At 44.7% G+C, this 26,621-nt stretch overlaps 1 protein-coding gene across 1 annotated transcript in view; it reads right to left on the bottom strand.

The window, feature by feature from the left end:
• GARRE1 (granule associated Rac and RHOG effector 1) overlaps positions 1-26,358 on the bottom strand; it is an 86,380-nt gene extending 60,022 nt beyond the window's left edge. The window contains exon 1 of the mRNA XM_082270905.1: positions 25,781-26,358. Coding sequence (XP_082127031.1) covers positions 25,781-26,266 — 486 coding nt within the window. The 5' untranslated portion in view covers positions 26,267-26,358. The remainder of the gene's footprint in view (positions 1-25,780) is intronic.
• Positions 26,359-26,621: the final 263 nt, after the last annotated feature.

The following is a 26,621-nucleotide window of genomic DNA, read 5'->3' as shown; positions in this document are numbered from 1 at the left end:
AAATGTGACACAGACATTCTGGTGCCGCATCAATTTAAAAAAGTAGTGCCTGCACTTTTTTGGCGATTTCGGGTGTGAGCCAACATGCGGCTTTGAAATTGTGCGATTTCAGATGAAGTCGCACAATTTCAAAGCCACATTCAATGTGAAAGAGGGCTTAAAATCCACAGTGCCTCGTTTCTTTTAAATCTCTATTCACGATGTGGTGCTTGTACACTGACCCTCCTAGATACTATATATTTAAAACAGATAAGGACAGATATTCCATGGCAGCCATAGTGTTAACCATTAGCCATTTCCTGAGAGTATCTTAAAATATTTTCTCCATAACTCTTTTGTTTTAACTGATATTAGAGAAGAATGAGATGTCTGGGATGTAGGGTTTATCAATTACATTACAGCTACAAAAACATCAGACCTCCAAACCCTGGGGACCCACAATAGCCAGCATGCTATGACACTCAGATGCCTGCCGGTGCTTTTAGTTTTATACCCTCTGCAAGAAGGAGGGTTCTCATTCACCAACTGGCATACAATACCAATGGGTAGCACAGTGGCTAAGCAGTTAGCACTCCTGCCTAGCAGCACTAGGAGCATTGGTTCGCATCTCAACCACTGCACTACTTGCATGTTCTTCCTGTGCTTGCGTGGCTTTCCTCCAGGTACTTTGGTTTCCTCCCACACTCCAAAGACATGCTGGTAGGTTAATTGGCTCCTGCCTAAATTGGTCCTATTATACAGGATTTATATAGCGCCAACAGTTTACACAGCGCTTTACAATGTGAGGGAAGACAGTAAAGTTACAACACAATTCAATAAAGGAGGAATTAGAGGGCCCTGCTCGTTAGAGCTTACAATCTAGAAGGGAGGGTCAAGTGAAACAAAAGGCAATAACTGTGGGGGATGGGCTGATGCAGAAAATGGAAGTAAAGTTGTTAGGTGTGGGTAGGATAGGCTTCTCTGAAGGGTAGGCTAGGCTTCTCTGAAGAGGAGGGTTTTCAGGGATCGTTAAAAGCTAATAGAGTAGGAGATAAATCAGACAGATTGGGGTAAGGAGTTCCATAGGATTGGAGAGGCTCTGGAAAAGTCCTGGAGGAGAGTATGGGAGAAGGAGAGTATGGGAGGAGGTGATGAGGGAGTATCCATGTTGTCCAGTGACACAGCCGACCATTTCATTTAAAGCTGAAGCCAGCAGATGTGTACTCGGAGAGATTTTCCTTCCCCCCTCTCTCTCCCTCGAACTAAATTAGCCCCCCACCTTATCCTAATCAGTATGCAAGCTTCAAAGAAGCCTTATCTTAACAGACCCTGGCAGATGCAGAGTCATAAAGGAAGCAAACTTTGTCTTAGCAGGCTGGGTTGTGAATTCCACAAGCCCAGTTGTTAATTAAAATGTAACACCTACATCCAACAATTTATACCCAATTTATAAATGCAGATAGGAACATAACATTAAAAAGTATATATTTGAATGCCAAATAAAATACAGATCGAATTAAGAACAAACATGATCACGTTTACTCCTAGGGAAGACAAGCTAGTGGTCAGATGCCTTACAGATCAGAGATTATTACGAGATAACCTGTGTTTGGTGTCCATGGATATGAAATTCTATGCCGTACAATAAAATATCAGTTTAAAGAATGTAACCACTACATATTTCAAGATCTGAATTCTGTTACAAAATCTGTCTAAACGGGAGGTCCCTTAGCGTTTTATGAGCCTCCGGGGCCGCCCATGGCCCCAGTGTTTATTGGTCAAGTACTTCTAATGACACAGAGAAAAAGAGGGAAGCTGAGGGAGCTCTCAGTTCTCAATTTTAACATCAAGCAGTAACATCGCTGAAGGGAAGAACCGATCACACATGTTCAGCCTCTGAAACTCTGAAACACCCAGGACTTTTGAATGCAAGTATTTTCATTTCTAATTCTTTATCGATTCTTCTAAATTGCTGTATTGTGTCTCTATTTCTTTGTAACCCATTTTTCTGTAAATATTTTTATTTGCACCAATTTTAACCATTTTTATAATTAAAACTTATTTTGAAAAGTGTTAATTTTGTCTCTAAGCTCTTAACGCAAGCTAACCAAAGAACCTGCCTCTTGAAAGAGCGCTACTGTGTAGAATAAATCCTCTGGACATTCCTGTCTGCTGTGACAGCGCGTGTTACAGATGATTATTCTAAAGTGATAATTGGTATTTCTAAAATAACGAGTGTCCTCTGGGCTCATTATAACGTAGAGGTGGTGGCAGAGAAAGGGTTAATTGCTTAAAGAGGAAGTAAACCCTCCTCTGACACTTTTACCTATAGGTAAGCCTATGATAAGGCTTACCTATAGGTACTGTAAATATCTCCTAAACATGTACCGTTTAAGAGATATTTACCTTACATGCAGCCAGTGACGTCACTGGCGCATGCGCTCTGAACGGCCACTATTGCCATTCCTTCAGAGCCCCGTGCCGTGACTGTCGGCTCCCGCACGCGTGCAGATAGCTGGCGGTCAGTGGGAAGAGTCCCCCCCCTTACACTGGCGGTCAGTGGGAAGAGGTCCCCCCCTTACGCTGGCGGTCAGTGGGAAGAGGCCCCCCCCCCCTTACGCTGGCGGTCAGTGGGAAGAGGCCCCCCCCCCCTTACGCTGGCGGTCAGTGGGAAGAGTTCACCTCCCCCCTTACGCTGGCGGTCAGTGAGAAGAGTTCACCTCCCCCCTTACGCTGGCGGTCAGTGGGAAGAGTTCACCTCCCCCCATTATGCTGGCGGTCAGTGGGAAGAGTTCCCCTCCACCATTACGCTGGCGGTCAGTGGGAAGAGTTCCCCTCCACCATTACGCTGGCGGTCAGTGGGAAGAGTTCCCCTCCACCATTACGCTGGCGGTCAGTGGGAAGAGTTCCCCTCCACCATTACGCTGGCGGTCAGTGGGAAGAGTTCCCCTTCACCATTACGCTGGCGGTCAGTGGGAAGAGTTCCCCCCCTTACGTTGGCGTCAGTGGGAAGAATCCCCCCTTACTCTGGCGTCAGTGGGAAGAATCCCCCCTTACTCTGGCGCAGAGATGTATAGTAACGAAGTAGAACTACTTAAGTACTGTACTTAAGTACCGAAATGCAGTATCTGTACTTTCCTAGAGTAGAATTTTTTTCTCCTACTTCTACTTTTACTTCACTACATTTTTTCGATGATTTCGATACTTCAACTCCGATATTTTTTTTTTTGTGCTGCATAGTTACTCGTTACTTTTAAAAAAATTACCACTGCCAAAACAGTAGATGGCAGGTTGCATAAAGCTCAAAAAAATGTGTATAATGTCATTTGTAAATCAGCGCATACGAAAATAAAGGCTGTGTATAATAAAAGCTGCTAAACCAAATCTTTCCAATAAAAAGAAAATATGAAACAAACAAATAAATGGTGCTACAGCGCTTAAAGTGCATCAAGAAACTACTAACAAACACAGGTTAATCATTTGAATAAATCATGTGAAATAATAAAAAACAATATGATGTTCAAACTTTTGACTTCTTTCTTTAATAACTACATAACACAGTACTTGTACTTCTACTTTCAGTACTTAAGTAGAATTTTTTTTTTCCAAAACTACTGGTACTTTTTACTTTTAGTACTTAAGTAGCAAATTTTTTGAAAAAACTACTTGCAATACTTAAGTAAAAAAAATGTTGAATACTTTAGTACTTCTACTTAAGTAACTTTTTCTGCGAGCACTTCCACTTCTACTCAAGTCACTTTTTGATCGAGCACTTGTACTTTTACTCAAGTAGAAATTTAGAGTACTTTATACAAGTCTGCTCTGGCGTCAGTGGGAAGAATCCCCCCTTACTCTGGCGTCAGTGGGAAGAATCCCCCCTTACTCTGGCGTCAGTGGGAAGAATCCCCCCTTACTCTGGCGTCAGTGGGAAGAATCCCCCCTTACTCTGGCGGTTAGTGGGAAGAATCCCCCCGCTTAGTCATGCCTCTGCCAAGTGTTGTTGAATCTGGAACTATACAAATACAATCTTAAGGTAGGTCAGTAAGCAACGGATGATTTAGCAAAGGAGGGAATATACCTGTAAACTAATATATATTCAGCACAATACTAAAAAAGATGAAATACCAGCAACAGAATGTTCAATTCGTATGAAAAAAAAAAATTATGTAAATTTAATTGGAGGACAGCGTTGCATGACCGCGCAATTGCCAGTAAAGTAGCACAGTGCTAAATAGCAAAAAATGGCCTGGTCATGAAGGGGTAAAAACTTCCGGAGGTCAAGTGGTTAAGATAGGAATCTTTCATTTGTCCTCCGTTTACACATTTGTAAATAGAGTTTAGCAGTTCTTATAGTAGGCTGAATCTACTCTTTGTTTATAGGTTCTTCAAAAGTACTGCTCGTAAAATTGTGGACAATTTTTTTCCCAAGTCCGGAGATCGTATGTGTCTGCAGGGAAGGAACAATAAGTCTGGATTAGCCAAGATAAAGCAAAGAGGAAATGGAGCAGACTGAGAGGAGCTAGGAGTGTAGGGGCTGCTGGGACAGTGGGATCATTAAGAGGAAATCCTGGGACATGCCTTTATCCCAAAGCGCTGGAAACAAAAGGCAAGGACTATCATGTACAGGCATGGAGGGTGAAGGCTCTTTTACTGCCAAACATTAAAACTTCACTAAAAACCAAGAGCTGAACCAAAGCTTTTCAATAAACGAGTCAACTATAGTGTTCTAGTTCTATCAAGATGAACATAAAAGCAGCATATCAAGAACCCCTCTTCCTCTCAGAAAATAGGTAAGCTGCTTCCAACTGACCCTCCTGTGCCGAGCTGTGTACATCCGAGAATCAGTGCAGCCTGAAGAGTCACACAAGGACAGAGAAGTTTCTGGAATATGGCATATATGTTAAAAAGGAACCTACTACAGGCTTTTTAACCCTCTTGGTGGTAAGGCAACACGTTCTCAGGTGTTAAAGCCCCACTCGGGGCAAATACTGCTGCCCCCTCTAATCCCTGTGACTCCTCCTCCCCTCAAACTATTCTACAAGGTTTTGATTTTTGCTCTCCTTGTGAAGCACGATATACTCAACAAAACCTCCTATCCAGGTCCCTTGCCAGCATCACTTCCAGGTGCAAGGGAACACGAACCGAGAGATGCAGATGGTCCGGACCATGGCTGGTATCCATCATCCCCTTGCAATGACGTGTCACGCAACACTTCTTCTGGCTTCTAAGAGGACTCCACCATTGCATACCAAAAAAGAAGGGTCCAGGTCATGTAGGCAGTGACATTGACACCCAAAGAAGGGCCCCACCTGAGGCAAACAAAGGAAGTGGAAAGACTAGGGGACATTTAGATGGGGGTATTTATATTGACTTCAGATAGAGTTGGTTAAGAGGAAGGGGGGATAAAAAGGGGTATAGTTTTATCATGGAGATGGGCTTTAAAGTAGACCTGAACTTACAAAGTGCACATTTTCCATGTTATAGGGCAGTGATGGCAAACCTTGGCACCACAAATATTTTGGAACTACATTTCCCATGATGCTCATGCACTTTGCAGTGTAGTTGAGCATCATGGGAAATGTAGTTCCAAAACATCTGGGGCGCCAAGGTTCGCCATCACTGTAATAGGGAATTGTGCCCAAGCACAATACATTTTGGCTAGAATTCCTTCTGAAAAACAGCAGGGCATTTCCTGGTATGCGAGGGTGCCAAGGCAATCCTGAATACAATCCAATTAAAAAAAAAAAAAAAAAGTTGGGACGCTTTGCAAAATCTACATGAAAACCAAATTCAATGATTTGCAAATCGTATAAAACACATTTTATTCACAATAGGAAAACTAACATATCAAAATATTTAAACTGAGAAAATGTAGCATTTTAAGAAGAAAAAAAAAAAAAAGGTAAATTTTGAAGTTGATGGCAGCAACACATCTCAAAAAAATAGGCACAGGCCATGTTTATCATGATGTAGCAACCCTTTTTCTTTTAACAATGCTCTGTATATGTCTGGGAACTGAGGAGACCAGTTGCTGGGGTTTTGAGAGAAGAATGTTGTCCCATTCTTGCCTGATATAGGATTTTAACTGCTCAACAGTCCTGGATCATCTTTGTCGTATTTTTATTTCAAGAAGCACCAAATATTTTCAATTCGTGAAAGGTCTGGACTGCAGGCAGGCCAGTTAAGTACCCAGACTCTTCTACTAAAAATGCCATGCTGCTGTCATAGATGCAATTTGAGATTTAGCATTGTCCTGCTGAAATAGGCAAGGCCTTCCCTAGTCTAGATTGGAGCATATGCTGCTCTAAAACCTGGATATATCTTTCAGCACTGATGTCGCCTTTCCAGACGGTCAATCTGCCCATTCCATATGCACCTATGCACCCTAATACCATCAGCAATGCAGGCTTTTGAACTGAGTGCTGATAAGCTGGAAGGTCACTCACCACTTCAGCTGGAGGACGCGGCACCCATGGTTGCCAAAAAATGAGAATTTTGATTCATCTGACCACAGAACAGTCTTTCACTTTGCAACAAATCATTTTAACCGCTTCCATACAGAGCAGTTAGACCCCCTTCCTGCCCAGACCAATTTTCAGCTTTCAGCACTCTCACACTTTGAATGACAATTGCTCAGTCATGCTACACTGTAACCAAACAAAATTTTTATCATTTTTTTCACACAAATAGAGCTTTCTTTTGGTGGTATTTGATCACAACTGGGGTTTTTTTTTTTCGTGATATAAGCAAAAAAAGAGCAAAAATTTTGCAAAAAAAACACTTTTTTTTAGTTTCTATTATAAAATTTTGCAAAAAATTAATTTTTCTTCATACATTTGGGCCAAAATTTATACTGCTACATATCTCTGGTAAAATTAACCCAAATTAGTGTATATTATTTAGTCTGTGTGAAAGTTATTGAGTCTAGAAGCTATGGTACCAATTACTGAAAATTGATCACACCAGATGTACTGATGGCCTATCTCCTTTCTTGAGGCCCTGAAATGTCAGGACAGTACAAATACCCCCCAAATGACCCCTTTTTGTAAAGTAGACAGTCCAAGGTATTTAGTAAGAGGCATGGTGAGTTTTTTGAAGTTATAATTTTTTCCCACAATTCTTGGGAAAATGAAGAAAACATTTTTTTTTCTTTTTTTTTCCCAAAACGTTGTCAATTTATAAGCTATTTCTAACACATAGCATGTACACAGCAAAAATGACACCCCAAAATTCATTCTGCTACTCCTTCTGAGTATGGTGATACCACATGTGTGAGACTTTTACACAGCCTGGCCACAAAAAGAGACTCCACGTCCAAGTAGCACCATAAGGCGTTTTAGGAGCATAAATACACATAAAACTTTCTTACTACCTATCACACTTTTCAAGGCCCTAGAGCAACAATACAATGGAAAAGTCCACAAAATTACCCCATTTTGGAAAGCAAACACTCCAACGTATATTCTAAGAGGCATTATGGGTCCTTTGAACATGTCATTTTTTTCCACAAGTTTTTGGAAAATGTGGGAAAAAAATAAAAACTTTTTTTTTTACACAAAGTTGTCAATTTATAGGATATTCCTAACACATAGCATGTACATCGCAAAAATGACACCCCAAAATACATTCTGCCACTCCTCCTGAGTATGGCAATACCACATGTGTGAGACTTTTTCACAGCTTAGCCATATAGAGGGGCCTAAACATCCAAGGAGCATCATCATGCATCCTAGCCACTTGCCTAGGCCTATTTTTGACATTTGGTGTTTACAAGCTAAAATCAGTTGTTTTTGCTAGAAAACTACTTAGAACCCCAAAACATTATATATTTTTTTTTAGCAGAGACCCTAGAGAATAAAATGGAGATTATTGCAATATTTTTTATCACACCGTATTTGCGCAGCGGTCTTCCAAACGCAATTTTTTGGGAAAAAAAATCACTTTTTTTAATTAAAAAATAAGAAAACAGTAAAGTTAGCCCAATTGTTTTCCATAATGTGAAAGATAATGTTACGCCGAGTAAATAGATACCCAACATGTCATGCTTCAAAATTGCGCACGCTCACAGAATGGTGACAAATTTTGGTACTTAAAAATCCCCATAGGCGACATTTTAAAAATTTCTACAGGTTGCTATCTTAGAGTTACAGAGGAGGTCTATGGCTCAAATTATTGCTCTTGCTCTAACGATCGCGACGATACCTCACATGTGTAGTTTGAACACTGTTTACATATGTGGGCGGGGTTTCCGTATGCGTTCGCTTCTGCGCGCGAGCTCGCGGGGACACGGCGCTTTAATTTTTTTTTTTTACTATTTATTTTATTTATTATTTTTTATTTTTACACTGTTTTTTTTTAAAAAAAAAAATTGATCATTTTTATTTCTATTGCAAGAAATGTAAACATTACTTGTAATAGAAAAAGGCACGACAGGACCTCTTTTTTGTGAGATCTGGGGTCAAAAAGTCCTCAGATCTCACAAGTACACTAAAAGATAGAAAAAATAAAAAAAAAAAATTAAAAAAAAATTAAATAAAATGAAAAAAAAAAAAGGGACCTTTAAACTGGTTGCTAGGCAACGACGTTTGCCGTAGCTCCGGTCCTCCAAGACCATAGAGTCGAGTGAGGGCAAGCTTGCCCTCACTCGACATCCTGTCTGTGAGGATCTGGGACCGGATCGTTTTCCCCGCTGCCGGCGGGTCCGGTAAGCGGGGAAAAGGACCAGAATGCAGCGGGAGGGGGGGGGGCACCTCTTCCGCCACCCCGGAAGGGTGATCCCGCGGCGAATCTGCCGCTGGGACCACCCTTATCGGAAAGCCAACCGTCCACCGTTTAAAAAAATACCAGGGTTATGGCAGCTATCTGCTGCCATAACACCGGTATTTAGGTTTAAACGGACGACGTATGTTAACCTTTTTGGACTTAGACATGGTGGCTGTATGAAGGGTGACAGGTACTCGGGTACTTTGCTGGGCAGGTGACAGGTACTCTGGTACTGATGAGCAAGTGGCAGGTACTCGAGTACTCCGATAGGCAGGTGACAGGTACTTGGGTACTCTTATGGGCAGGTGACAGGCAGGTGATAGGTACTGATGAGTAGTACTGATACTGATAGGTGATACTGATACTGTACTGATGGGTACGGATGATCAGTACTGATACTAATAGGTGATAGGTACTGATGGGTACTGATGAGTACTGATGAGTAGTGATGGGTAATGATGAGCAGGTGGCAAGTACTCGGGTACTTCAGGTGTCAGGTACTCTGATGAGCAGGTGGAAGGTACTCGGGTACTCTGTTGGGTAGGTGACAGGTACTCGGGTACTCCGATGACGGGTACTCAAAGTACCAGAGTACCTGTCATCAGAGTACCAGAGTACCTGTCATCAGAGTACCCGAGTACCTGTCATCAGAGTACCCGAGTACCTGTCATCAGAGTACCCGAGTACCTGTCATCAGAGTACCCGAGTACCCGTCATCAGAGTACCCGAGTACCCGTCATCAGAGTACCCGAGTACCCGTCATCAGAGTACCCGAGTACCCGTCATCAGAGTACCCGAGTACCCGTCATCAGAGTACCCGAGTACCTGTCATCAGAGTACCCGAGTACTTGTCATCAGAGTACCCGAGTACCTGTCACCAGCCCATCAGAGTACCTGTCACCAGAGTACCCGAGTACCTGTCATCAGAGTACCCGAGTACCCGTCATCAGAGTACCCGAGTACCTGTCATCAGAGTACCCGAGTACCTGTCACCAGCCCATCAGAGTACCCGAGTACCTGTCATCTGAGTACCTGATGGGCTGGTGACAGGTACTCGGGTACTTTGATGGGCTAGTGACAGGTGCTCTTTATTGGGGGGGGGGCAATCAGTGTGGTTGGGGTGCACTATGATTGGTAACTAGCTGTTACCACAATCTCCTCCTCACACAGGATCAGTGTGTGAGGAGGAGAACACGGTGACAGCTAGTTACCATGTTCTCTGATGACATTTGTGACCGGCTGTGATTGGACACAGCCGGTCACGTGGTAAAGAGCCAATTTCATTGGCTCTTTACCTAGATCGGGGATGGGCTCTGTCCGAGGGACGAGCCTCGTCCCCGATCGCCGCGCTGCGCGCCCCCGGGGGCGCGCATTAAGGAAGGAACGAGCGGCTCGCGCTGGAGCCGCTCATGTGATCGGCTGTGATTGACACAGCTGATCACGTGGTAAACAGCCAATTTCATTGGCTGTTTACCTTGATCGGGGTTGGGCTCAGTCCGAGGGACGAGCCTCACCCCCGATCGCCGCGCTGCGCGCCCCCGGGGGCGCGCAGTAGCGGGGAGATCCGGGCGCCGTCATATGACGTCGGCCCGGATCGAGAAAGGATTTGTGCCGACGTCATTTTACATGACGCGGTACGGAAGGGGTTAAATAAGCTGTGGCTCACAGAAGACAGCAGCGTTTCTTGATCATGTTTAAATATGGCTTCTTTGCATGACAGTGCTTTACCTTGCATTTGGGTGCCAATGCAAACTGTGTTCAGTGATTTTTGGAAGTATTCCTGAGCCCATGCAGTGAGGTCCATCACAGAATCATGCAGGTTTTTAATGTAGTTCCATCTAAGGACCACGGGCATCCAATAATGTTTTTCGGCATCCCTTGTGCACAGGGATTTCTCCAGATTCTACAGATTCTAGGAATTCTAATAACATGTACTATAGATGATGATATATTTAAAGTATTTGTGATTTTATGTTGAGGAACATTAAACTGAAATTGTTGGGACAATTTTTTTTTAAATTATTTTTATTTCAATATGTGCATAAAATGAACATTCCAAACGTCCTTTCAACAAAAGGGACAAAACAATATAAAATAAAAAAATTATACAATATCCAAATAATTATCTGTTTACTTAGTATTCATAATCTATTTATGCCAAGGTATATCCATTTAGCTTAATTGATCGCCGTTGTCCTGGTGTGCCCCAACCCCTTGCTCCATCGCAATCATAGATTTCTTTCCTCATCATACTATGTGCATCCCTCTATAGCCTCTTGGTTATCTCCTTATATTCAACCATTGGTTAATGTTGATTGACACCAATTATCCCAAATTTTACTATATTTCGTTGAGCATCCTCTATGCATATACAATACTTCAAATGGTAAAATCTGATTTACCGCTCTTATCCAGTTCTTAACAGCAGGGGGCTTCACTTGAATCCACTTAACTGATTGTTTTCCTTGCCATAAACAGCGTTTCTCTAAGCATTATCTTGTGATATCTAGACCATGTTATTTCATCTAATATACCCAGCAAACAGGTTTCTGGGGTCAAAGGTACAGGCATATTCAGGACAGAGGATAATTTGAATTATTTCCTGCCAGAATCTTGATATCACTGGACAAAACCACATAATATGTATAAAGTCTGCCCGCTTAGCACTGCATCTCAAACATTTAGGAGATGCAATGCTTTGCATTGCATAAAGTCTACTTGGAGAGAGAGATATGATTGATGTAGCACATATAATTGTATTAACCTATTGTTTGCTGCTGGTGATACATATAAATGGGATGAACAGGCTTCTTTCCAATCTTCGTCAGTTAAATTGGGAATTATTTCCTGCCATTTTGTTCTTATTGCCAAGGGATTCATTCCTTAATTAACCCTGGTTAAATGTGCATATATTTTAGAGATTAATCCTTTAGGGCCCTGGGATCTAAGGATACCAATCATTGGATATTGTTGGGACAATTTTTATATGTAGGTTTTCACAGATTGGTGAACCTCTGTCCATCCTTACTTCTGAGACACTCGGACTCTCTAAGATGCTCTTTTTATACCCAGTCATGTTACTGACCTGTTGCCAATTAATCTAGTTGCAAAATGTTCTTTCAGCTTCCTTGTTAGTACCACTTTGCCAGCTTTTTGTTGCCCTGTCCCAACTTCTTTGAAATGTGTTACTGCCATCATTTTTAAAATCACCTTATTTTTTTTCTTAAAACGGTACATATTCTCAGGGTAAACATTTAATATGTTTTCTATTGTAAGGACCTGTTTCCACTATTGCAACTTGTTGTGTGACTTGACACATGTCAAGTCGCATGACAAGTCAAAACCCATTATTTACAATTAGGTTCGTTCTAACTGCTGCGACTTGAGTCGCAGCGACTTGAAAAAAGGTTTTTGCACTACTTTTGGGCGACTTCAGTGCGACTTGTCCCTCATAGAAGGAAGTCGCACTGAAATCCCCAGGAGTAGCCGCAAACAAGTCGCACTACAAAGTCGCGCTTGAAGTAGCGTGACTTTGTAGCCGCAATAGTGGAGATGTAGCTTAAATGAAATATGGGTTTATGACACTAGCGAACCTGTGTAGGTTTTACACAGTGCCCTAACTTTTTTTTGGAATTGGAGAGCAGCACGTTTTAGAACCCCCCCCCCCCCCCCGTATAGGGAAGAGTTAGCACTTCTAAAATAATATTTACTGTATACTATCCATGCTATCCTGCTCAGGTGACAACCATTCCCCTCATTTCTTGTAGTCAGAGGCAGGAAGTGAATGGAGTCAGGGCTAGAAGAAAAAAAAAAAAAAAACCCAGACTGACTGAAATTTTAATTCTATCAAACAAATTGAAGTTTTGGCAGCATTTGTTTTATCAAGATATCTTGGAGGAGACATTTTTAATTTCCAGTGGAAGAAGTGGAAAGCCCCTACAGTTCTAGTGATGTCTGCTGGCGGTGATGGTATCCTAATTCCGATAATTAAAATGCATCAGTTATTCACAATAGTCAGCATTTTTAGGACTCTGTCGGCTAATGGGAAAGCCACAACATTTATATGCAACAGGAAATAACTTTAAGGAAAACAAAAAGTCCCTTTAGTCTTTGTTAACACCTTTGTGTTAACCCCTTCGCGTGCAGCCCTGGCGTCCCTTTCATAGGATCTGTACAGCCCAGGGGCAGGAAGGATTGGCAGTCTTGTGACTGGCTGTCATAGTGGTCACAATTGGGAGTCGGTCTCGGCAGCTACCTATCAGTGGTGGGGGCTGTTTTTGACAGTTTGTGCTCACTGCGTCCTCCGAACACAGACCAGAGACATTGGTTGTCCAGTGATGCATATGTGCAGTGTATGGCCGTTCAGAGCCCACCCTTTTGTCATCACAAATGCTATGCAGGAAGCAACAGTTTTAAAAAAAATTGTTTAGTGTACAAAGTCCTTGCAATTATAATTTCTCCCTAAAAATGCACCCAAACTCTCGTTAGCTGCAATGGGCAAAACTATCTGCTTTCTCTGCTCCCTGTGTATTGTCAGCCCCTCTGCCTCCAGGAATGACGGCTATTTTCAGGAGTTCATCAGCTAATAAAAGAACCCCAAAGTGATCCCTGGTGTTTCCTGCAGGAAAAGCTCATTTTCATTAACACTTTTCCATGGAAACAGCTGTGTGTTACATCCTGGACTCCAAACATGGAAACAGGAAGTGATGTTTTCCTGAAGCCCAGGTGATGCCTGCTGCATTAACCCCTTAGTGGGAGGAAGAAGCAACATAATGCAAAACAAACAACAAGTGGAACTTCACTCTCGGCCAGAAATGCAGGGGGGTGTTTTTTTTAAAGAGATTTGTCAGCAAAATAAAGCATGGAGACATGGATGGGTTTATTTGGGTTAAAAAGCAAAAAGGGGATTTAATAGTAATTTTGGTTTGTGGTGCTCAGATGCAGTGTAGTTCCACTTTAAATCTTTCTGAAGGAGCAGAAATAGAGATTACGGGAACCGATCCTCCTCCTTGCACTGTTGCAATTTTATTTCAACAGCGATTGAGAAATGATAGCTACCATTAAAGTGACCCTGTGGTTACAGTAAATACATTAAAGAGGTTGTAAACCCCTTATGTTCACATTTTCGCTGATATATCGCTTACCTATAGGTGCTATAAATATCTCCTAAACTTGCACCGTTTAGGAGATATTTACAGTGCATGCAGCCGACGACGTCATCGGCGCATGCGCTCTGAAGGAACGGCCACCCGTGCACTTCCTTCAGATCCCAGTGCCGTGAACTGCGGCTCCCGCGCGCATTCATGGGAGTGATGTAATCCATGCAAGTTTGGGGCTGCATTTCTGCAAATGGATTTGGAGATTTGGTCAGGATCAATGCTGAGAAAATTGGATTTTTGACTTACCGTAAAATCCATTTCTCGGATGTTCATTGATGGACACAGCTCCTGATCTTCTTAACTATTGGGACGTCCCAAAGCAGTGTTAAACACGAGGGGTGGGAACAGCGAAAAATAAACTCCCAAGGCTAACTATAGCCAATCAGGTAAACAGGAGCTCAACAAAACAAAGGAGCTCAACAAAACAACTGGAGCCCACCTGAAAAAAAACAAAAAAAAAAACAATACACCCTCAAGGAGGATCAGGTACTCTAACAGTTGCCTGCAAAACCTTGCGGCCAAGGGAAGCATCCGCAAATACCAACACATCCTCTTTATAGAACTTTGTAAAAACATGCACCGACAACCAGGTGGTCGCCTTACAAATCTGCATCACTGACGCCTGATGATGGAAGGCCCAGGAGACACAAAGCGCCCTAGTAGAGTGTGCCTTGACAGGGAAAGGAGAAACCTGACCCCTGATGGAATAGGCCTGAACCACCATATCTCTGAGCCGTGTAAAAATGGTCGCAGAGGAAGCCAACAACCCTTCAAGAGGCCATCCGTGAGCACAAAGTCATATTTCCTGAAAGACTCCATAGCTGCCAGGTATACCCTAATCGCCCGGACCACATCCAAGGCATGCAAAGCAATTTCCTAAAGATGTTTTGGCCTGGAACACAGGGAAGGCAACACAATGTCTTCATTCAAATGAAAATCAGAGACAACCTGAGGAAGAAAAGACAGACAGGGACGAAGAACCACCTTATCACTGTAAACCATCAAATAAGGTGAACGACAGGGTAACACCGCCAATTCCGACACCCTGCGCTTAGGGGTAAAAGCCACCAAAAAGGCCGCCTTATGGGACAGCGTAAGCAGGGGAATCTTCCAAAGATTCTCAAAAGGAGGCTTCTGGAGGACTGAGAGCAACAAATTGAGGTCCCAAGGCAGCAACAGGGACCGCACTGGAGGGGTCAAGTGCCTAACTCCCACCAAGGTGTATGTGGCCAAGGTCTGTTGAAAGAAGACCGCTAAGGCTGACACCTGACCCTTGACAGTACTCAAGGCCAGTTTCTGTTGAACCCCCCATTGAAGGAAGGTCACGATCCAAGCCTTCGAAAAAAGGAGCAAGGATGAACCCTAAGAGACTCAACACGCAATGTACGTCTTCCACGTACGATAGTAGATCTTCCTAGAAGTAGATTTGCTAGCTTTTAACAGCGTTGGAATCAGACTCAGACAAACCTCTATCATCAGCACCTAGCGTTCCAACAGCCAAGCCATCGACTGTAAAGCAGGATGGAAGAATGGTCCTTGGGACAGCAAATCCTCTCCAATAGGAAGCTTTCAAGGAACGTCGACGACCAGCCGCACCAGATCGGCGTTCCAAGCCTGGCGAGGCCAGTCTGGGGCCACTAAGATGAATGGAATCCCTTGTGCCTCGATCCTGCGCAGAAGGAAGAAGAGAGGGAAAGGTGTAAAATCAGACAAAAAACTGACCCCACGGGGCCACCAGCACATCCGTCATGTCCGCCAGAGGATCCCATGACCAAGCCACAAACCTCTGCACCTTTCTGTTGAGCCGGGACGCCAATAGAATCACCTCAGGGATGCCCCACCGGACACACAACTGATGAAACACCTCCAGATGAAGGGACCACTGCCCTTGGTCCAACGCCTGCCGATTGAACTAATCTAGCCTGCCAGTTTTCCAGCCGGGGGAATGTGTACGGTGGAGGGGGCTGAAATGAACCTTTCTGCCCACCTTCGAATGCCGGCTACCTCCCGAGCCGCCAGGACACTTCTTGTACTGCCCTGGTGATTGACATAAGCCACAGCTGTGGCATTGTCCGATTAAATGCACACTAGACATCCCTGAAGACTATATGTCCAATGTTCCAGGCACAGTCTGATCACTCGGAGTACCAAGACATTGATCTCTTCCAGTGTCCAGACCCCCTGAGCAGAAATTTTGCCGAGGACACCTCCCCAGCCAGACAGGCTGGCATCCGTGGTGACCACTGTCCAATACAAGGGGAAGAAGATTTGCCCAGCCGAAGCACAAAGCCACCATATCAGGGACTCTCATTCCCCAGCTCAGCCGGATCTGATTGCCCAGAGAGCTGCCTCGAAGGTTGAAACCATCAGGCCCAACACCCGCATGCAAGACTGTAGGGATTACCATCTGCTGGTCAGCAGGAAACAAATTACAGCCTGCAGTTTCTGGAGTTTGTCCAGAGGAAGGAGCACTCTGGCTAATAGGGCTGTGCATCTTCACTTACCTCACGATTCGATGCGATTACGATTATTAGGGTCGCGATTCTATACGATTCGATTCCGCGATGCATCACGATGCATCACGATTACTGCCCAATGCCCATGCCCAGCCCATTGCCCAATGGTTTTCAAAACTTTATCAAAAAAAACAAACAATCAAGCAGTCACAAATAAAAGAATCCCAAATCAACCAAGCAACATTTTTCATAAAATATGACTGTCTGTCTGTCAGTCAGACTCCCTTCCTTGCATGCACTGAGCCAAAACCCCCAGGGCCCCCCCTTACCCCACCAGCTGCCTGTGACAGTGACAGTGACACTGACAGAGACCCCCCTCCCCCCACAGCTGAGCTGACTGCAGCCTGACACACTGACAGAGACCTGGGTGGATGTCCCACACCTTCCCCAATCCCCCACAGCACTGACAAACACTGAGTGAGTCCCCCCCTTGCCCAGACCCCCATAGCTGACTGACACTGACAGAGACCCCCAGGCCCCCACTGACACTGACTGACCCCCCTGGCTGCCAGACTGCCACAGCAGAAAAGTACCCCCGGGCCCCGACCGACCGTCCCGTCCCAGGCCCCCCCCCCCCATCACAGACATCCCCCAGAGATACAGACGAGAGACCCCCATGAATGATTACACAATTATTTGTTCGGACATACCTGCTGTGTGACTGTGTGGGTTGTTGTGCACTGCATTGCAGAGGAGGACAGGTGCTGTGCTGCTCTCTGGGCTCTGTGGCGGGCGGCTGGCGTCACTGGCAGTGGCGTGGCGGCTGGGCCTCCAGGGCCTGCCGGCTACGGTGAGGTGAGGCTGGCGGCGCTGGCTGGCTGCGATGGGGACGCACTTGGGGCTCCTCGCTCCTGTGTGTGGACTCACTGGACTGGCGGCTTCTGGCTTGGATGGCTGGCTGGCTTCTAGGCCGCAGGTGGGACGCCGATACACGCGGGGGATGTCTTGCTGCGCCTCGGCCCGGGTCAAAGAGGCGGAAGGGGAGGGGCGGAGCCTTTTTATTAAACTCCCGCCACTAACCCATCAGCTGCCGATCCTGCGATCTTGTGATTTTTTTTTTTTCCCTTGCGCGATAGGGCGTGGCCGCGGCTGATGACGTCATTTCGTATAATCGATTATGCCGGCAGCCCGCATTGATGCAGAATCGCGAAGGGTCGAATCGCGATGCATTGATCTTTCGATTATATTCCCCAGCCCTACTGGCTAAGGCCAAGGCCAGAGTCAGACCCAGATAGTCCAGCTTTGTGGATGGAACCAGAGCAGACTTCTGAAAATTCTGAATCCAGCCAAACAACCTCAAGCTCCTATGGCGATGTACAGGTTTTCCACAACAGCAGCAATAGCCCAGTACCGAGAGACCCCATTGGTTGTAACAATGCTAGCACCAGGGCCAACTCTTTTGTGAAGACCCGAGGAGCAGAAGAGAGACCAAAGGGTGACGTTACAAACTGATAATGCTCCTCTCCCACGGCAAAGCGGAGGAAGTGCTGGAAACTGACACATATTGGAATGTGAAGGTAAGCGTCCTTGATGTCGATGGAGGCAAGAAAAATCCCCCTGATGCAGGGAAGCCACAACCGTGCAAACGGATTCCATTCTGAAATTGTGCACTTGCACAAAGCAGTTCAGCGCCTTGAGGTCCAGAATTGGATGCACCTTGCCTTCCTTCCTGGGGACTGTAAACCAGTTTGAGTAAAACCCCTGAAAACGTTCTCAAGTTGGAACCGGGACCATCACCCTGTAAAGTAAAAAAGTCTTGCACCACCCCAAAAGGAGCCTGTAATGAGACCGGGACAGTCGCACGTTGGAAGAACCTTAACAAAGGGGGGGATAGCTACTATACCAGGAACGAGGTGGGCTTTGCACAAGACAGAACCTCCTCTCCATCTAAAAGGGGGGCTGTCGGCCTGGAGGAACGCTGCAACTCAGGGCGAGACCCAGTCGTAGGCTACCTCGTGAGGCGTTTAACTCGCAGGCCAGCCCCCGTCCGGTGGGGCTATCTTGCCGCCGACCTAGCGCAGAGCTGAGGTCTGCGCGCACTCACTGGCCAGACTGGGGTGACCAAGATTTGGATTATCTAGCCCGTTGCCCAGTCCAGCAGTTGATTGTAGATCGCACAGGAAAAAATCCAAGAGAAAAAAAAAAAATCTAAAAAGAAAAAATTGCCAGGGCCAGAGATCTCAGCAAGGAACTAGGTCCTTACTCCTGACTAGGCAGAAAAAAAAAAAAAAAAAAGAGTACCAATAGCAGAGAGAGGGAGTATACCCCCTGGGACTGCCCATAGGCATAGCCAGCCTTTTTCTGCCTAGTGTCCTACTCCAGGGTGTTTAATTGGCCCCAAAATATATTCTGCTGCCGGACGATGCCAAACATACAGCCAAAGCCGTTATTTTCAGTATAAAGAAGAACTGAGTCCTGTAAGTCAGTGGTCCTCAACTCCGGTCCTCAGGGCCCACTAACAGGCCAGATTTTAAGTATTACCTTGGGGAGATGCAGACTAGAGTACTGCAATCATTGAGCAGCAAATGATATCACCTGGGATGTATTTCAGTTATCTTGAAAACCTGGCCTGTTAGTGGGCCCTGTAGGCCAGGGTTGAGGACCACTGCTGTAAGTGATGGTTTGGCCCCCACAGAGCCCTGATCTCAACGTCACAGAGTCTGTCTAGGCTTACACGAAGAGACAGAAGGATTGAGGCAGCCGACATCGACAGAGAATTTGTGGTTAGTTCTCCAAACTCCGTGCAAGTGTACCAAGAGGAACTGATGCTGTTTTGAAGGCAAATGGTGATCACATCAATATTGATTTGGATTTATTCTGTTCATTTTCTTGTTATTTAACAAAATGGAAATAAACTATTAAACAGTCCTATTTCTGGAAGCATTCCTCATTTACAGCAATTTTCACACTTGCCTAAAACTTTTGCATAGTAGTGTATATACACTCATTTTAATGTGTTGTCGAATTAGTCAAATAAGCCAAAGTATCAGGGATGCATTAGTCAAATAAGCCAAAGTATCAGGGATGCATTAGTCAAATAAGCCAAAGTATCAGGGATGCACAGAGTCCCCTCCTTAAGGAGCCATAGGTCATTATGTCACCTTGAGGAAGGGACCCTGTGTGGCCCCAAAACGTAGGCTTATTTGGAGTAATGTGACATTGCTCTAATAAGCGTCTATGTGTTTTCAATGGAGTGCTGATGATCTCATTGTTTTACTGTGATTTACAGAACTTCATCTGCTACAATTGATAGGAGCACCCATCTATTACCAAGGTCAAACATCGGAAGGGTTAAATAATTTCCCCCCTCATCCGTTGATTCCCATGAAACAAGGATACTTAAAAATTACAGACAAACTAGAGTGAAAAACTAAAATGGTATGCAATCCAAGGGGTGGGCCAAGGAAAGTCAGGATGCAGAGCAATGTCAGGAAAATGCTGGATGTCTTCCAGCCAGGAAACGAGATGGACTTAATGCACATTGTGAGAGGCTCACAGTGTGCAGTGAAATCAGAGTAAGCCATTTCAGTCCAGGAGAGGAACCTGCACAACTGTGTAAGACTGAAGGGAAGGTTGGAGTTGAGCTTTAAACTTCAGGTGCTGAAAATACTAACTATGTAAAGTCTTACTTTATGTCAGGGCTCGACATAAAAACCCAGTCGCCATTAAATCGTGTCCTGGAGCCTGGACTACATTGCAGAAGTGGACTGGGTTCCCCCAATACAATATATTAAGGTGAAAAACTATGAGACTTTACCTCTTTAGAGGTTTAAATAAACACTTTTTAAATGACTTAAAAAAAAAAATTCTGTTCTTCTAAAGTTCAAAAGTGCAGGTGAACCCAAAGACCTGCAAAACCTGAGGTCAGTAGGCGAAGAAGATTATACATGCAAAAGTTTTTAACCAATTAGCATAACTATTCTCCGTGACAGCCAGTCTTAGTGGTCATTACATAAAAATTTAATTTACCTTGGTAAAAAAAGGTCATCTCTTTATCAAATCTCCACTATTAAAAGCTTGCTTTATTTTTGTTACCAAGAAACAGAACAAAAATAAGCCATGGCACTTGCTATGCAATATTTATAGTTGTGACAAAACAATAGCGCTCTTTATTTCTATTCTCGGTCACATGTCATAACTAAAAATGAACCAAAAAAAAAGAAAACACGAGTGAATGTTTGCAACTGTTAGAAAATCTGACCGGGGGGGGGGGGGGGGGGGGGATATGTGTGTGTACACATATTTTATATATATATATATATATATATATATATATATATATATATACACACATACATACATACATACACATACACACATATACATACATACATACACACACACACACACACACACTATATACTCCAGAGAAGTTATAATGGGGGAAAAAAACAAAACGTACATTTTAAATAAAGAACTTTGAAGCAAAATAAGGGTCAGTGCCCATCAATGCAGCCTTATCAGTGCCCATCTATGCAGCCTCGCCATTGACCATCATTGCACCCTGATCTGTGCCGGCTTACACAGAGGGATGTCCTGTGTACTCAGCGCTCACAGTCACACACAGTCCCGCCCCCTTAGCCGGCTCTTATCATAGACAGAACGTTGGTCCAATGCTGGGACATGCGACATGAACCGGTCCAGGAGGCAGGACTGTGTGCGACTGCGAGCACCAAGTACACAGGAGATCCTAGCTTTGTGTAATGGGGCGGCGCACGCCCCACCCCCTTCCCCCAGAGGCAGCCAGGTACAATATTGGTGTATAACACGCACACACAATTTGCTCCCTATTTTCAGGGGGAAAAAGTGTTATATGCCCATAAATACAGTAATTGCAAAATCCCTCTTTGCCATGAAAATTAACTTAATCCCATAAAAAAACATTTCCACTGCATTTATGAACAAGGCATCAGGGTGCCCAAGTCAGTCCAGCAAGCGCTAAGGACCGTCTCCTACAGTAAAAGCAGAGTTGCGGCCTCGTAGATTAAATTAAAAAAAAAAAATAAATACCCCCGGGACAGTCAGGGCTAGTACATTCCATAATAGATAGCCTCTGGGCTGTCCCAGGTCACACTTATCTTTTAGAAGAAATACTTACCTTTAAAATTTCTTCTCCAGTGCGGCCATCCCAGGTGTGGGCAGCTGAAGCCAGCGCGTCCTCTTCTGCATCCTCTTCCGTGTCCTCTTCGTCCCAGAATGCCCTGCACCGGCCCCGCTCGTTAATTCCGGGGCCGGCGCGTCAACCCTGCACAGCTTCTGGGCATGCCCAGAAGCTGTTTAGCAGGGAATGACGCGCCTGCACCAGAACTGACGACCGGGGCCGATGCAGGCACATTGACTGCTGAGAGAGAGGACGTTAAGCTCCCAAGAGTCATCGCAAGCAGGAAGAGACGGCGCGGGCAGCGGCTGAAGAGGGAGGAAGTAGAAGGAAGGTAAGTATACTTTCAAAAAAGTAAGGCAAGAAAAAAAAATTCGGGAATATCCATTTGATTTTTAGGGCATTCACAGCAAGCGGATGGGCCAAAGTTGTTTTTCAGCATGGAACTCCGCTTTAACTCAGCTGCACGATCGGGGCACTATCAGTGCAGAGCTTGCTCAGGAATGGCAGCAGGCAGGTGTGAGTGCAAGTGAGGAGAAGACTTTTGGAGGAGTAAAGCATCCGGAGACCATTCATTAGTGGAGTTGCTTCTCAGCCAAGGGAGTGGGCTGAAAGAAGTTCTTTCAAGGAACACAACCATGAACAAAGAATGGTACAAAAACTTCCAAGTTTGGTGACAATGGGGGCCATATAGAAAGTCCTTAACCCATCAGCAGGACCGGTATCTGCTCCTTTGTGCAAGAAGGAACAGGATGAGCACTGCCAGAGCCCTACAAAATGACCTCCAGCAGGCCACTGGTGTGAATGTCTCTGACCGAACAATCAGAAACAGACTTCATGAGGGTGGCCTAAGTGCCCGACATCCTCTAGTGGGCCCTGTGCTCACTGCCCGGCACCGTGGAGCTCAACTGGCACTTGCCATTGAACACCATAATTGGCAGGTCCGCCTACTGGCACCCTATGCTTTTAAGATGAGAGTAGGTTCCCCCTGAGCACATTCGATAGACATGAAAGGATCTGGAGAAGCCATGGAGAACATTGTGCTGCCTAAAACATCGTCCAGCACGACCAGTTTGGTGATGGGTCAGGGGAGGCATATCCATGGAGGGATGCAGAGACCTCTACAGGCTAGACAATGGAAACCTGACTGCCATTAGGTATCGGGATGAAATCCTTGGACCCATTGTCCGACCCTACGCTGGTGCAGTGGGTCCTGGGTTCCTCCTGGTGCATGACAAGGCCTGGCTTGGCGAGAGTATGCAGACAGTTCATGGAGGATGAATTGATACCATTAAAATGGCCCCCACGCTTGCCTGACCTAAATCCAATAGAATACCTCAGGGACATTAAGGTTTCGGTCTATTCGATGCTGCCAGATTGCACCTCAGTCTGTTCAGGAGCTCAGTGATGCCCTGGTCCAGATCTGGGAGGAAATACCCTAGAACACCATCAGTCTCATTAGAAGCATGCCCCAATGTTGTCCGGCATGCATACAAGCACGTGGGGGGCCATTTTGAGTTGCTGCAATGAAATTTCAGTAAAATGGACTAGCCTGCTGCATCATTTTTTCACTTTGATTTTCGGGGTGTCTTTGAATTCATCCCTCTGTAGGTTGATAATTTTCATTTCCATAAAACGATGTGGCATCCTTTTGTTTATAACACAACACATTACCCAGTACGTATCAATATAGATATTCAGCATGAGATTTTTCCCCATTGAGATCTGATGTGTTTTCAAAGTGTTACTAGTGATGTGCAATTTTTTTGAGCAATATATATATATATATATATATATATATATATATATATATATATATATATATATATATATATATATATATATATATATATATATATATATATATATATATATATATATATATATATCTATCTATCTATATCTCTCTCTATCTCAAACTTCACATCTCCAAGACCTACAAACTTATGGACAGGACTGCTGGGGGTACACTGAATTAAATGACTTCTGAAGTGTGCTAGTATAGTCACATGCATTGGTGCGCTACAGTGACATTCATTGTAAAGGGCACTGCAAACGCACCTTTGAAATGCAAGTGCACTGCAATGTATCACAAATGCAAAGTGTCCCGTGCATTGCTATGAAATACAGTCTGCCCTATTTTTACATGCGTTGTTGTACATTTCAGCCCATTCATGTTGGATTTCAGCATACAAATTGGATATGGATTTCTATATTTATTGTTTAAAAGATTTATTGTGCTGCAGGACTTGCGCATTAATCGCCTAGGTGAGAATGATGTCTTCAGTTCCCCATCCCCTTCCGAATTCTCTGCATATGCAGATGTGCCACAGGGTTTTCTGCACATGCGGAATTTTCCCTGTACATCTGCACATTACAAAGCCTAAAAAGGTTACGGTCTTTGCGCATGCACGGGAAATCTCCTGTGGACATGTAGATATGCTGAAGGGCTCTCACACAACCCAACAGCTGGGCAGAGCCTTCAGGCATTTTTATGTGCACATGCCAAAATGGTGGCGCTGGAGGGGGCAGAGCAAACAGAAATGAAGGACTCTTTAAACTGCAACATGTGACAATGCGTGTGATGCAGTGCATGGCATTGTGGTGTGAATAAACCAGTCCAAGTGTCCAGGTCACCAGATAAGACAAAAAGGAAAATCTGCAATAGCCAGGGCATAAACTTTCTTGCAGGAATGTCAAACTCTAAAGAAAACAGTTAGTGTCCATTCACATTGATCCGACTTGTCAGGCGACTTGTCAGCCTGACAAGTCGCGGTCCTCACGCTCCCACTGTGTAGTACAGGAGCCGTTCTAATAGGAGCGACAAGTGGCTCAGACTTAGAAAAAGGGTCCTATACTACTTCGGGCGACCTGGAGGCGACTTGCATAGACATTCATGTTATAAAGTCTGTGCAAGTCGCGCCGAAGTCGCGCTGCACGCGACTTTACAGGTCGCCCCCTAAGTCGGAGCGACCTAATGTGAACGGGGGCTTAAGACAATGTATATGCATTTCATTCTAGAAAAAAAACAAAAAACAAACACAGCAGCACTCAGACAGAGAGGGAGAACTAGGAGCCAAGCTGGTTAGCTGCATGCAAAAGATGCTGACAAGAAATGTGCTGATAAGAATAGACAGCAGAGTGAGCAGACCGTGAACCCCATCAGTCTCATGCTGATTTTTCACAGCCCAATGTATTCCAGAGATAAGTCTATAATCCTTCCACTTTATAAAACTCTGGTCCGACTGCATCTGGAGTATTCTGTCCAGTTCTGGTCGCCAGTCCTCAGGAGGGATGTGTTGGAGCTGGAGAGAGTCCAGAGAAGGGCAACTAAACTGATTAGGGGATTGGAGGACCTTAATTATGAAGAGCGTCTGCAATCGCTCAATTTATTCTCCCTGGAGAAGAGACGCCTGAGGGGGGACAGGATAGCAATTTTTAAACATCTCAATGGGGATCTCCGCTTAGAAAAAAAGCTGTTCAGTCGAAGGGATTGCATGAGGACTCGAGGGCATACAATGCGATTAGAGGAGAAGCGTTTTAACCTCAGGCAACATGCGGGGTTCTTTACTGTTAGGGCTACAGGATTGTGGAATTCTCTACCACAAGAGGTGGTTTCTGCGGGAAGTATGGTGGCTTTCAAAAGACTTAGACGTACATCTCAAGGATCAGGACATTCAGGGCTATGTGAGATGATTACAGCCACACACACCTACACAGGTTGAACTGGATGGACTATTGTCTTTATTCAACCTCAACTACTATGTAACTATGTAACAATTTAACAATGTATATGCATTTCATTCTAGAATAAAAAAATAAAAAAAAATCAAAAACAGCAGACAGAGAGAGGGAGAACTAGGAGCCAATCAAGTTAGCTGCATGCAAAAGGTGCCGACAAGAAATGTGCTGATAAGAGACAGCAGAGTGAGCAGATAGTGAACCACATCAGCCTCCTGCTGATTTTTCACAGCCCAGTCAACAGGTTGGGGGTGTAGAAAGAGCACCTCTGCAATTCCTAATCTGTAAGTGGTGTTATTTGCCTGACTGTGTGGCAGGATGGAGAGCAATACAAAACCTTTATCATGCAGAACTACTACTTTACATATTTCTTCTGTGCATTAGGCAGTAGATGCACGAATACTTTAAAGAAGCAATTTTGGAAACCAAAGCAGATAATCAGCTGTGATTGGGCAAACACATAATGTAAGTGACCTGTCATAAGAAAACATCAATCAAGGTATAAAAAAAAAATGAAAACTGACCTCTATGTCCTGCAGGCTGAATTCATTCTGATCTTTAAAGTTGGCGGCCCCAGCACTCAGCTCCATTAGCATTTTTGCGATCTCTGGTTTTATTGCTGCAGTGAGTCGACTTGCAGCCTCCATGACATGTTCCTGCACGTCTTTGAGTTGCATAGCTGCCTTCGAGTAGTGCGAGTTTTGGAAAACACTGCTGAAAAGGTCGGTGAGGAAAGTGCTGGCGCGGCAGAAGACATTGAGCGCGTCCAAATACTTTGAGATACCCTGCTGGATGTCCGCGATGGGGGTAGTGTGGGCACCGGGATGGGGGCAGCTGCCCGCGTTAGCTGAGGACACTAAAGGGGTGGTCGAGGCCAGGGGTGCGCTCAGAGTCCGGCTGAGCTCGGGCATTTGGTACTGCTGGTGTTGCTGCACCTTCTGCTTGGACCCGCCAAGCAAGAACCGCCTCTTATAGTCCATCTTACTTTCTTGTGCGCTACAGCAATACATAGGTGACCTAGTAGCCAAAGGCGTCCCAAACCTAGGCAGGCGTCCTCCAGAATCAGCCTTTTTTTTTTTTTTTTAAACGATGGGCTAGGTCAGATTGTACAGGAGGGCTGCAAACATAGGTTTCGGAAAAGGCATCTCCAAAAGGCAAGCGTGGGTAATCTGTATCAGCAGAGGAAGGCAGCAATTATGCTGACTTGGAGATTTTCAGGACACCATGCAGCCCAGCTGCAGCTCACAACTTGTAATTTCCAAACCAGCTGAAGTCTCCGTGTGTCCCTTTGTCCTAAAACAGCTCCCCTCTTTTTTTTTTTTTGCTTCTCGTCACCAGTCAGGAATCCCACTGCTGCAAAATCCT

The sequence above is a fragment of the Pelophylax lessonae genome (assembly GCF_965119305.1).
Source record: "Pelophylax lessonae genome assembly, chromosome: 10".
Classification (NCBI taxonomy): Eukaryota; Metazoa; Chordata; class Amphibia; order Anura; family Ranidae; genus Pelophylax; species Pelophylax lessonae.
The sequence above is the reverse complement of the archived record's forward strand: the minus strand, read 5'-3'. Positions and strand labels throughout refer to the sequence as shown.